This window comes from Corvus kubaryi, unplaced genomic scaffold, assembly GCF_017639235.1.
Source record: "Corvus kubaryi isolate FWS band 111438036 unplaced genomic scaffold, C.kubaryi_AGA036_p1.0 37334, whole genome shotgun sequence".
NCBI classification, from domain to species: domain Eukaryota; kingdom Metazoa; phylum Chordata; class Aves; order Passeriformes; family Corvidae; genus Corvus; species Corvus kubaryi.
The window spans coordinates 5608995-5620987 of record NW_024581108.1 but is presented as its reverse complement, the minus strand read 5'-3'; the positions used below and the strand labels follow the sequence as shown (position 1 = coordinate 5620987).

Below are 11993 nucleotides of genomic sequence, written 5' to 3'. Positions count from 1 at the left end.
GCGGGCGGATCGGCGCGGGCCGCGCGCCCCCTGCCGCCCGCGCGGAGCGGAGCGCGGCGGGGGCCGGGGCTGGGGCCGGGCTGGGGCGGTACCTGCGCGGTGCCTCCTCCGCCGGAGCTCGGAACCGGGAGCTGGACCTTGAACCGGGCCGAGCTGCGCCGCGCCGAGCTTTGAAGGGGCGCGGGCGGTGGGAGAGCCCTGAGGGAGCGCGAGCCCTGAGGGAGGGGCGCGTCCCTCGCGCCGGCGCCCGCCCCGCAGCGCCGATTCTCCCGCGGGCGCTGAGGGAGAGCGGCGGTCCCGTTGGGCAGAGGTGGCGGCGCAGGGCATCGCCCTCCTGGCGAGGAGCAGCGGGCAGGTCACTGGTACCCAGCCTGGAAACAGTTCCTCCCTTGCATCGGAAATTGCAGGCGGCTTTTCTAAACATTCACACGCACACAGAACCCCCAAAGAAAACCCCTCATGGCGGTGAGCAGCGCAGATCGGCTAAACGCGATAAAGCAGATGCTTTTCTACTCTCAAAGTTGGTGCGTGTGCGGTTTTGGCCTCTGATGAATATACTTTTATTGTTCTGCAATCAACTTTTCGCTATTCCGGATCTGATGTGGTAGGAGCCAGCATTACTTCTACAGAGATGTTAGCGGAGACAGTGAGTGGAACAAGCGGTGGAAATGCTTTTAAAGAGGGAATAAGTCACTGTCTTGCCTAAGGACAATGCGGTTGAGGATGAGAAGCTGTGGCCTGGGAAGCCCGTCAAAGGGAAGAACACCACAGCACAACTTCCTCTGGCTTGTTTTTTGTTGTGGTGGTGGTGGTGGTGGTTTGTTTTGGTTTTTTTCGTTTTGTGGTTTTCATGTGATAAAAATAAACGTTGATTTCTGATTTCTGGACCTTAAAAGGATGATTACCAGAGCGTTTCCAGCAGTTAGTGGTGATACTATCACGGAGTTATGAACTTTGCCTCAACCCTCAACCCTCTGATACTTATAAGTGGCACCAACTTTCTAGCTCTTTATGTAAATTACAGCAATAGCACAGAACAAATTCAGCAACCGGTAGGCATTATTTTTGAGGCTAAGATCTTTCAGTTAGAAAGTCATCAGCTCACATTGTAACTTGAAAGTTTTGGCGCCCTGTACCCTGGATACACTGTGTGATGAGCGTGCATCAGCTTATTAAGCGTGAAAAATCATTGAAAAAAACCCAAAAACAAAGCCTGTAACTGCCCCAAATGCTAACTTAAATTCTCAGATGCAAAACTTGCAGAACAGGTTGATGCTAGGTACAGAGATATTTAAGGCAATAACCTAGAATTATAAAGGTGCTAGAGGAAAAAATGCAGCTATGTACTATGGCTCTAAAATTTAAATAGCTGAAATGCTTTTTACTCCATATTCTGACAGCTGATGATACCTGGCAAGTAATGGCAGTGGTAGTATGATGTGTCAGCCAGCAACGAATAATGTGTGAAAACCAAAAGTATTTCAAGTATAGTGCCAAATCCCAGTTTTCTGGTAGCAGATTGCTGAATTTTATTTTCTTTAGCCAATAGGTATTGGCATTTAAAATTTCTCCCGAGACAAAGAAATCTTTTTCTGCTAAATAGTTAAATAAGCTGAATAAGAATAGAAGCTAAACTTTGATTGGAATAGCATTTGAGGCCAAAGACACCAAAGCAGTTGCTTGAATATACTGCATTTCATACAAGTATTGACAGAAATAATGTGTGTTGAATCGTTAAATACAGGCTCCCTTCTTCTTTGAATAGGTAAATAATTTAGCCTTTATAGGAGTTGGTTTGTATATGTACCAGCCTCTCAAGTGTAGCATGGTCTAAAACACGAGGTTTAGTAAATATAAGTTGCATGAGGGTTAGTTCTGTTTTCTAATACACATTATTTCCTATGTTCTAAACTGGCTTTTAATAATTAATAACTGGAATGGAAGGAAAGGAGCTTTTTACTTGGGCTTGATTGGATACATTCATCTGCTTAAGCTGTTAGGGATACAAACTTGAAACATGTTTCCTTTGGAAAAATCTGTTCTGCAGCTGCCGCTGTTGGGAGGTGACAGCCGGCACTCCTTGCCTTGCTTCGTTATTTGAGCCAGTTCTCCTCAGGCTGCACTGTAATATCTGGTATTGGCTCTCATTCCTGCTCGTGTGTGGTGGGGGGACACACTCGATCCAATACATGGTCAGTGTGAGAAGTGGTCACTCTATTTTTATTACCTCCTTCACGTTCCTGTGGCTTAAAGAGAGAGGCCCAGAGCCCACCCCTATGGATCGCACAGCGATTTCCCGGCAGGGAGCTCAGGCAGGGCATCCAGCCGCTGTGGCTTGTGATGAGGGAGTTATTTGGGGAAGGGGGTGGATTTTCACACTGATGGAAGGAGGCAAAGGAGGAGTGTTTGCTAACAACCCCTCATGAGACCTGAAGTTCTTCCCTGGCACTGATTGTGCCAAGATGCATTTTATCTACTCTGTAAAGGGGGTGCCTCCTGCATCTGCAGAATTAAGACGCTGCCTGAGGTGTGACTTCTCCAACTGGAAAGGGATGCATGTGCTCAGAGCCTCCTCACAGCTGATTTTAGTCTGGGGGTCAGCTGCCTGCCATTCTTCTCAAATGGCTGTGAGTATTCACTTGTGGCCAGAACGACCAGCACTTCGCAGACAGAGCAGCGCTCACAGGGGAAGGCAGAGAGAGAGATGTGGCCTTCTGCACCGGTGCCTCCTAGTGCTTTCCATATTGCAGAGGCTGTGACACATGGGGATGTTCAAGGCCCCAAACGTGCCGCAGTTCCCAGCGCTGTTGCCACACACAGAAGACGCTGGGAGCTGTGTGCTCTGGAGGCTTTGCATACATTAGCTGAAGTCCTCCCGGCAGTTTGCCGTTCCCTCGCCCTCAGCCAGCAAGGACCCTGACCCTCTTTGCCACCTCTGTGGCCCCCAACACCCAGGATGTGCAACTAGGCAGGGCAGGGTGGAGGGAATCAGGGCATCAGACAGTCCTTATTCCTGATTTGTTTGATTACCTTTTTCTAAGGTCAAATACACAGGCAGTACTGAGGACAAAAAACTCCATTGCTGTGCGTTGTCCACAGCTAGAGGCTTATCACAACACATCTGGCACAGCTGTAAACTTCAGAAATGTTACTCTAAATGTTTTTTTACAAAATAATTCAAATAGATGTGTCCTTAGCAATAGGGCACTGAAATGTAAAATGCATATCATGAGTGACTCTGCAGGAACAAACATAAGACAAATTGTATAGCTCCATCGGAAGAAAACCTGGCAGCGCTCAGCACATGATCCTTAATGTGCTTTGGTCAATATCTTTCACTATATCAATGGAAGCTCATTAAAAGAAGATATTGCAGACTAACTGAGCCATGCCATACTAGTTCTTGCCAAAGCTTGACATTTTTAATACATTAATAATATGTCTGTAATGTAATGGAAAACTATTAATCAGAACTGGTTATATGCCAGAAATTTAAGCTATAATTGGCTGCTTCTTGTCAGGAATGTCTGTTGTACACTGCTACAGCTGCTTAATGCTCAGATGTCCTGCACTCCTCTGCACTTTTTTCTTGTCAGTGCACTAAATTCAATCGATGTTATAGTCTATAATTCTGTGTAATGACCATCATTATGACTGGCTTACTTTAATGAGAATTCGTTATATGGGAAGTATTTTAGCACAGTGTGTTAAGGTAGTGGCTTGCTTCACATTATTTAGTCCTACCCAGTCCTGTTTATTAGTGGATCTGAGTCTCAGCAGTTATAAAAGGTTACGGGCAACTGAAGAGCTAGAAAGGAAGACACTAAAGAAAACAAACTTTTTTTTTGCTGAATATACAAGCTGAATATACAAGCTTGCAGTCTAAAGATAATTAAACTCAGTAACTTCTTATTTCTACACAGAAAAATTATATTTACTTACTGTTTATTCCAACTATGACCAAGCCATCTCCAGTAAAGGGTATTTGATTTGCCATAGATTTAAAATAATTTGGCGCCTTTTCTAGCAAGGAGTTGTTTCCCATTTTCATAGTGACTGTTCTAAGCTATGGGGTCTTGGGGATGGGGTTTTTTCCCCTTCGAAATAGTAACATACATTGGAAAAGAAACAGAGGGGAAGAGGTGTCTTTAGAATGACGTGGAAGGTGTTCTCTGAATTACCAAATTCCAAAATAATATGCAAACACTCCCACTGAAAACAAAACAAAAAAAAGAATGTAAGGTTGCTACAAAACCAACAGTACTACACAGCGTGCTTCTGAAAAAGATTTAAATTTAGTTTGGTTTTAGAGATTTCTGCTTTTGTGTCAAATTCAGATTTGAAGCTTAAATATGTTTGAACAAATTGAGAATTGTTGCTGCATGAAAATTCAGATATTCTCTGCGTATTCTGATAAAATACATGAGAGTTGTATGGTAACACTTGATAAAATGAATATAATGGAAAATTGCATTTACGTCCATACAGCAATTATTGTAAATTACTTTGCTATGGAAACACAATTCAACCATCTGTTGGCATTTCGTGGTGTCTGTAGTTTAGCTCAGTTTAAGATGAAGCATTATTTAAATATAGGGAGGCTGTTTGTGAATAGCTTTGAAGATAAGTTTTGAAAATGCATATTCCCAACGTGACACATTAAGGAGCTTACCAGGTCACATACCTCTTCCCATGGCTGTGAGGTGTAGGAGGGTTCATGACACTGGGCATAATTTAAAGCTGGGAAGCAAAGCAGGCTGCAGAAAGTGGCAACTTGCGGTTGTTTCTGAACATCTGTCCAACGGGTCTGCGTAGATTTCAGCATCCAGACAAAGGAAATGGGGAAGTGCTGCGGCAGCTGGCTGAAATCTCCTCCTGCCGAGAGCCCAGCGCCCTGGCTCCCCAACCTCGGGTGGCACAGGCTGACACAAATGCACTGGAATTCCTAGCCCTGGTTTTCATTGTCCCTGTTCAGGGTACTTACTCTGCCTTTGCAGTTTTCCTCATACATAATTTGGATCTTTACCTGTTTTATTTAGGAAATATATATTTGAAGTTGCTATGATAACATTCTAGCATTGTATACCTATAATTATGTGATTCAGGTGCTACAAAGCAAGGGAATGTCTAGTTGCTTTCTGAAAAGGGGAAAGGGCATGTATCTGTTGTGAAATAAATGCTGAGTACTCAGGTACAGCCACCCTCAAACCTAAGAAAATAAGGAGGGGAAAACATCCGTATAGTAAGCTACAAAATAAGCCATTATCTTTATCAGTAGTTTGTCATCAATGTGCTCAGTAAATCACAGTTCAAAGGAAAAAAAAAGGAAACAAAGCTCTTGCAACACTAATGAGAAATGTCAAGGAAATTGAATTGTACTTGCCATATCTTTGTTATTCTTAATAATAATAATACAAAAGAAATATGTAAGGCTTTTGGAGCTCCATGAGGTCCACTTGCCAAGAAACTACCAGCACCTGCTAGCCCTGATACCCATCTCTGTGTCACTTTAATAAAAGAATCTTGCTGCTGCTGCCCCACTGTGCTGGGCTGCGTGCTTCCCTGCCTGCCTGCACCATCTGGGCCATGGCTGAGTTCAGTAGTTCGCTCTCCAGTTTTGCTAGGGTGAAAATACAGTTTTGGAAGCAGGAAACTCTAACTCACCTGGAACATTATAAATCTGTCTTTGTTAGAGAACCGTTAAATCCTTCATGTCAAAATACTTTTTACTGTGAATGATTTTGGTAGTTCCTTCATTCTAGCACAGAACCCACAGTAAAGGTTATCCATATTATACCAATTTGCTTTATATTGCATCTAACCTCCAAAATGTCAACATATCGTATATTTGTAATGCATTGATTCTTGGACAATAACTCTAATTTTTATTGTTTCTAAAAGGGTGCTGGTGCCAGAAGAAAAGAATGATTGATGGGAAACAGACACCAGCCTGTAGACACTCACCCTTTTCCTTCGGATACTGATTTATCAGTGTGTCCCGGCATCCCCTGCTAGCCCTGAACACGGAGGATCACTCAGGGTTATCGACAGTGTAGCTGAAGACCTGCAACTTCACAAATTATTATCTGCTATTGGACATCTTTTACAAGAAGCCCTGACAGATAAGTTATAAGACGAAGGACAAGTGCTGCATTGTTGTGAAAGGCTGTCATCAGGGCCTGGGTGGCTTCTACCAAAGTCTTTAACATAGTGAACAAACATCCTGTCCTAATGCTTCACATATGAGTTGGAACCTATTTTATAAATGTATACATGTATATGTACATATAATTGCTAGACTGCACATACGCCAGCACTGAGCATCCTTACGAAGCTGACATAAAAGGATTTAGAAATGTATTTGTCAAGATTCCTGTCACTTCATGCCCTCTGGGTTACTGTATCCTCCGTGATGCAGCACTACCCTTCTGTGTGGGGACATTATGACGTGTGTAAGACTCAGATTTACACAGAAGAAGGAAAAGTATGGGATTACATGGCCTGCCAGCCAGAAGCCAGAGATATGATCAAATACGTAAAAGTGACTCTGGATCCCCCAGACATAACGTGTGGAGATCCTCCTGAGACTTTCTGTGCAATGGTAAGGCAAGCTTTTCATTTTGCATAATTAGTGGGGATATATTTGTGATAGATGGCTTCAAAATAGAAGCCCTAGAGCGCACATGAAATTATCCAAGAAAACCTGCATCATATTCCAAATGTGAAAGGTTCTGCTGTACAAAACTCTGAGTAGTACATCAAGCTGAGCAATGAGATGTTCTGCTTATGAGGACCCAACTTGACTTTGTCTGAATTCGCTGTCTCTCTACATCAACTTTTAATGTATCAGAAGAAAGCAGCATAAAACTTCTAATGCGCTAACCCGTAACTGGGGTGGCCTTTTCCTTATCAAGAAAGACTTGAATGAACTGATTCCACTAAAATCAGTTCAAAGCATCTTAGCATGGCATAATTTCTGAACACTGAGGCCAGTTGAACTCAAATTCCTAAAGCTTAAAAAATGGTGGTGGGAGCTGGGCTGTTAAAAGTTTTCCCAGCTACCCAAAGAGCTGCAGCAGGTGTGTATGGACAGTACAGCAAAAAACACCTCCAAGCTCTAGCAACTACTCACAGCTTTCTTCGTAACTGGAACTGTAGACATTCAAGCAAACTAAAAGAGACCAAAGCTCCTTATTTTACATGGTCCTGAAATAGATAGGGTTTGGAAATGTTTGGCTTGGTAAATAATTGCACAGGTATAAGAAAGCAGGCAGACACTATATATAGACACGCATACATATATGTATGTATATCAATCTTTTACAGCTGTGCTGCTCCCAAGTGTTTCACAGATCAGGCTGTGAGAAATCATTTCAGTTAAAGGAGATCTTTAACTTGTAGATAACTTCTTTGTTCTCATACCCCCAGAGGATTCCTTTTCTTTGCCACTGAATATTTCTGTTAAATACTGAGTGGAAAATACTGAGTTCCTTGACTAGAAAATATGCGTTTAGGGTACAAAACATGCATACTTACTTCTGTTAATACAGCACTGGAAACATGCATCACATTACCTACATTATTTAGGTTTGAAAAACCAATGAGTTCTGGTAAGTGAGGTTATCACAACTGAGAAAAGTCTACAAGATATTTATTTGCCTGTGTACAAATCATCATTGCTGGGTGACAGCATCCCCACAGGAAGGAAATTTGCTTTTAAATGCCTTGTGGCATCATTTTCCACCGCTGCTGTTCTGTAAGCAGTTCAGATCCAACCACACATACACTTAAGGCATTATTTGCACGCATGCAGCTGCTTCCCACGTACATTATGGTAATAACCACGTGATAAATTGCGGAGCTACATGAATAAATTACGTTCACTATGAACCTTTGACTGCACCACTTGCTCTCTGCCCACCAATCCATCTCTGCTGACATGCTTTGACACACGAAACCTCTGAGCAACTTCAAGCAGCCACTGTTTAAAAACAAATAAAAGTCATATGCCCCACATAATATTGTCTTACAGGTTATTTCTTAATCCTGAAATATATTTTCTCCCTCTGAATAGTAATAGCTGTGATTTAGCGCTCAGTAATATTTAGTAACTCATCATGTAATGCAAAAAGTTGTTCTTTTAATGAAACAAAAAACCAAAACAAACAAGCCTGCTCAGTAAAATTTGTTTTTTCCTTTTAATGCAGATAAACATTGCAGCAGTTCCTATCTTAAGTAATTTTGTAAGTTTCTGGAGGCCTTTATTATCAGTATGAGCTCTAGTTAGAACAATGATTTTAAACAAAAAACAACCAGCCAAACAAAAGACATTTTGATTAAATCTAAATGTAAAACTGGTGCCCAAACTCCCCCCGAAAACATTTGACTGCACAAGGTCACCAATGCTGTGATGTGGGATGAAAGTTTGCTTGGGAATGACCTGAGGTTACAGCTGTAGGTTAAGCTTGTGAGATGCAGAAGGCCACCAGAATCCTCACATGAGAAGCAGAGAAAGAGGAGTAACTGGGGAAGAGAGGGAGAGCACGCAGAATGAGAGTAGTTCGCTACATGAGTGTAGAGTGACTGACTCTTACATGATAAACTGTTGGATTTGTTTCCGCTGTAGACGTATATCGTACATATACACTATATTTAGATATGCATTGGTAATGGCTTGGCTTGCTTGAAACATAAGGAAAATGACAAATATTTGACGTTCCTAAGGTACTGCCCCCGTGCCTCACAGCAGAGCATTCTCATCCCTAAAAATGCTTCATATCTGTCTGTACCATAGCTACCTGTAGGAATTAGATATTTCCTTCAAAATGAGGTTTTATATATTTTGTAGGGATGAACCTTTGGCATTTTTGAGGAGATCTTTCATTTTTGTGTTCACTTTTGGTTTTAGAAAATGAGTTAAGAAGATAGCACTGTCATACTTGGAGAAAGTGGGCAGTGGAAAACAGAGCTCTTTTGTGTTAGGCGTGTTCTTGTGCTAAAAATCCCAAATTTGAAGTGACAAAGATGCAAAGGTTTCTTTTCAGCATGGTGAAGTGCCAAACTGGCTTACACAAGTGCTTGGTTTTCTTGTTGTAAGTACAGGCTATGTGCCTGCTAAACCTGTACCACTGTTTTGCTATTGAAATTGGGTTAACACTGACTTGGAGAAGAACAGGGTATTTCTGATATTCTAACAATAAACAAGGGTACCAAGCAGCCAAGTCTGCTTCTGCAGGATGACAAGGAGGTTGAAGCAGCCTCCTGTTTTATTTGCATGTCAGTTCCCTGATCAGGTTTAATAATTTTCTGTTCACCAAATGGACTAAGGTACTAGCTGTTGAGTCTCTGTCAGCCTTCAGTGTAATATAGATTAGATCCTTGAAACAAACCAGACTGGGAATTTCATTCAAGTCCTGCTGGGAGATTATGGTAAAATCTAAGGCAGTCTGTGAGAGTAGCTGATAATAATCTTCAATAACACACAGCCGTGCATTGCAATGCATGCAAGCATACAATACAGAGGAGATGAGTGGTTAAATTGGCCCACTACTTACTTCTGCATGTTCCCCATGGAATTAAATGTTCTTACAAGCCCATGATGAATTTTTACTTAGTGAGCTTGTTTAGTTGACAGACTGAATAACAGGACTTTACATATGTAAATTTGTCGCAAAATATAACAGCCCTAGCTGGCAGCTAAAGCCAGCATTTGGCAGCTCACCACTTGCAGGTACCTTTGGGGTGTCTCCCCAGAACAGCATTTGTAGGTCTTACGGGGAGCATGCAGCAGGAAAACTATCCCACAGTTGCTTTTAGGCATTCTGAGAATAACACTATAGTTTCTAGTGACATTCAATATTGACAGCTCATGAGATTATTCTGAAACCTCAAACCCCTGGAGTCCTACGATTATGATTATGTGAGATTCTCAGCTTTCATTTAAAACATCATCTTTATGTCCTTAGTCCTTCTGGTTGCAGGGAAAAGTCTGAAAATGAAACCAAGAAGCTCAAAAAGCAGAAGCTAAATGAATAGCCTTCCAAATGATTATTTGTTTAAATCTCATCATATTTAAAGTCATTCAGGATTTTTATGGCTTGGAAAGGATTTTTGCTCAAGAGAAGAGATGCATAAAAGAAACTTATAAACAAATAAGTGTCTAAGAGCAGTGAACACTTATAATTTGTAGATGTGGAGTTGCATGTATCTGTAAGAAGGATGTGACAGCATCCTTCCACAATAAACAGCACTCCTCCTGCCTCCGGAAAACCAACACTGTGGGGAAAGGGCTCACTGGTCAGCTCTGGCTTACCTGTACGTTTTAAAGCAATCTCTAGCTGCTTAGAGTGAGGTACATGTGCTGGCAGAAGGTGGGTGCCTGCTTTCTGTGATATTCCTTCAAGGAAATTTGGACATCTTTGTCAGTCACAGAGTTGGATTGAACAGCCGCAGTGTTTGAGCCAGCATGACCCATTCCTGCAGGTCTGTAATTTATGAACTTTGAGCATTTGGCATTGCTAAGAGTGTGTCTGGCACCATATGCTTGTGCATAGTTGGGAGGAGAGAGGAGAGGAAGAAGCTATTTACATTTTCAGGTTTGAACTGCAGGTTTCACTTTGCAGAGACACAAAGCAAATTTTGAAGTACCTGGCAGTGCTAGTCCTTGTGGCCTGCAGTATTTCAGTGTGAAACAAATCTGCTTTAAATCCCTGGGAGTAACTAACAGTCGGTAAAATCTACTTCTCTCTTTGTAAGAACAATTCCACAATACTCTGTCCAGTCATAAAGAGAAACAAATCTGACTTCTCATGACCGTCACCATCTTTTGCTCTACCAGAACAGTGTGTAGGTGGCTGCTGGCTTTCCTTCTAAAACATTTGTCATCTATATCCCTGGTACAAGCATCAGGAACCTGATGATGCTGCTCACAGCTCAGGGATCCTGTCACCCCCGTTCCCCCTGCCCTGCACATGGACTGGCCCCTCTGCTGAAATCCAGCCTTTAGCACGGGGTTTGCATTCAAACGTGAGCCGGGATTACCGTGCAAATTCATTATGAATTTAACCAGGAGACTCCTAGTGGCTATTGCTGTAATTTGCAAACTAGAGACGAATTTATATTACCGACCTGTGTTTGCAGCTCAAATGGCAACATGAAAATATAATTTTCTGTTTGTGTTTAGACCTAGCTATCATAACACCATCCCAACGGCTAAAATATTATGAAATTATCATCAATTATAGTTGCCTACAGCTAATTTCCTTCATAGGTTAAACAGAAGCTTGAAAAGGAGCCTGCAGATGGGAGTCCTGTGCATTTGTACAATTTATAGAAAAGAAATGCTGATGACAGTAGAAATTTGAGCCCTTGAGTGCTACTCTATATTTCATAGCCAATCAAAACTAAATTAAGAAACAAAGATTATTAAAAAGTATTCTGCACATGTAATTCTGGCATAATATTATGAGGTGGACATTAAATTTTTCCCTCTGAGACTTTCAGCATCATTAATATAGCATTCCTTTAATTACAAGTAGGCTCATATTCCTAAAAAAAAAGGAAATACTGTGCAGCATAGATACTGATACCATTATTATGTTTACTGAAATAATTAAATTAACAGATACTCTTGAGTAATGGATAAATCACAATATGAAACAAAAATTATTTTTGAAAGCATTTTGACATTCATACTTTCTCAAGTAAGACATTTTAAAAGAGTGTTGTGCAATATCATTAAGAGATGCTGTTAAGAAAAAAAGCTTTTTTCTTTTATGGGCTAAATTAGAATTTAGAATCCTTCATTTTTATTTTATCTGTATAGTCTTACTATGTGGCATGGGTTAGAATGGGAACAGGAAGTTAAAGATGAAGCTATTGCTACTGTCTTGTTTAAAGTGGATTTTCATAGTTGTATATTTTTAAAGCATGTACAGCTCAAAGTTATTGCAGACTTTATTTACAACATCTGCATTCATCTAATTTGAATTCCT

General features: G+C 41.4%; 1 protein-coding gene across 2 annotated transcripts in view; it reads left to right on the top strand.

Annotated features, from left to right (window-relative positions):
* Window positions 1-1033: 1033 nt before the first annotated feature.
* NTNG1 (netrin G1) overlaps window positions 1034-11993 on the top strand; it is a 149570-nt gene continuing 138610 nt past the window's right edge. Inside the window, exons 1-2 of one of the 2 annotated variants that reach the window (XM_042029994.1) lie at window positions 1034-1052; window positions 5902-6601. In XM_042029994.1, coding sequence (XP_041885928.1) covers window positions 6356-6601 — 246 coding nt within the window. In that variant the 5' untranslated portion in view covers window positions 1034-1052; window positions 5902-6355. Of the gene's footprint in view, window positions 1053-5901; window positions 6602-11993 lie in introns of those variants that run through there. The other variant, XM_042029995.1, reaches the window with a different exon arrangement.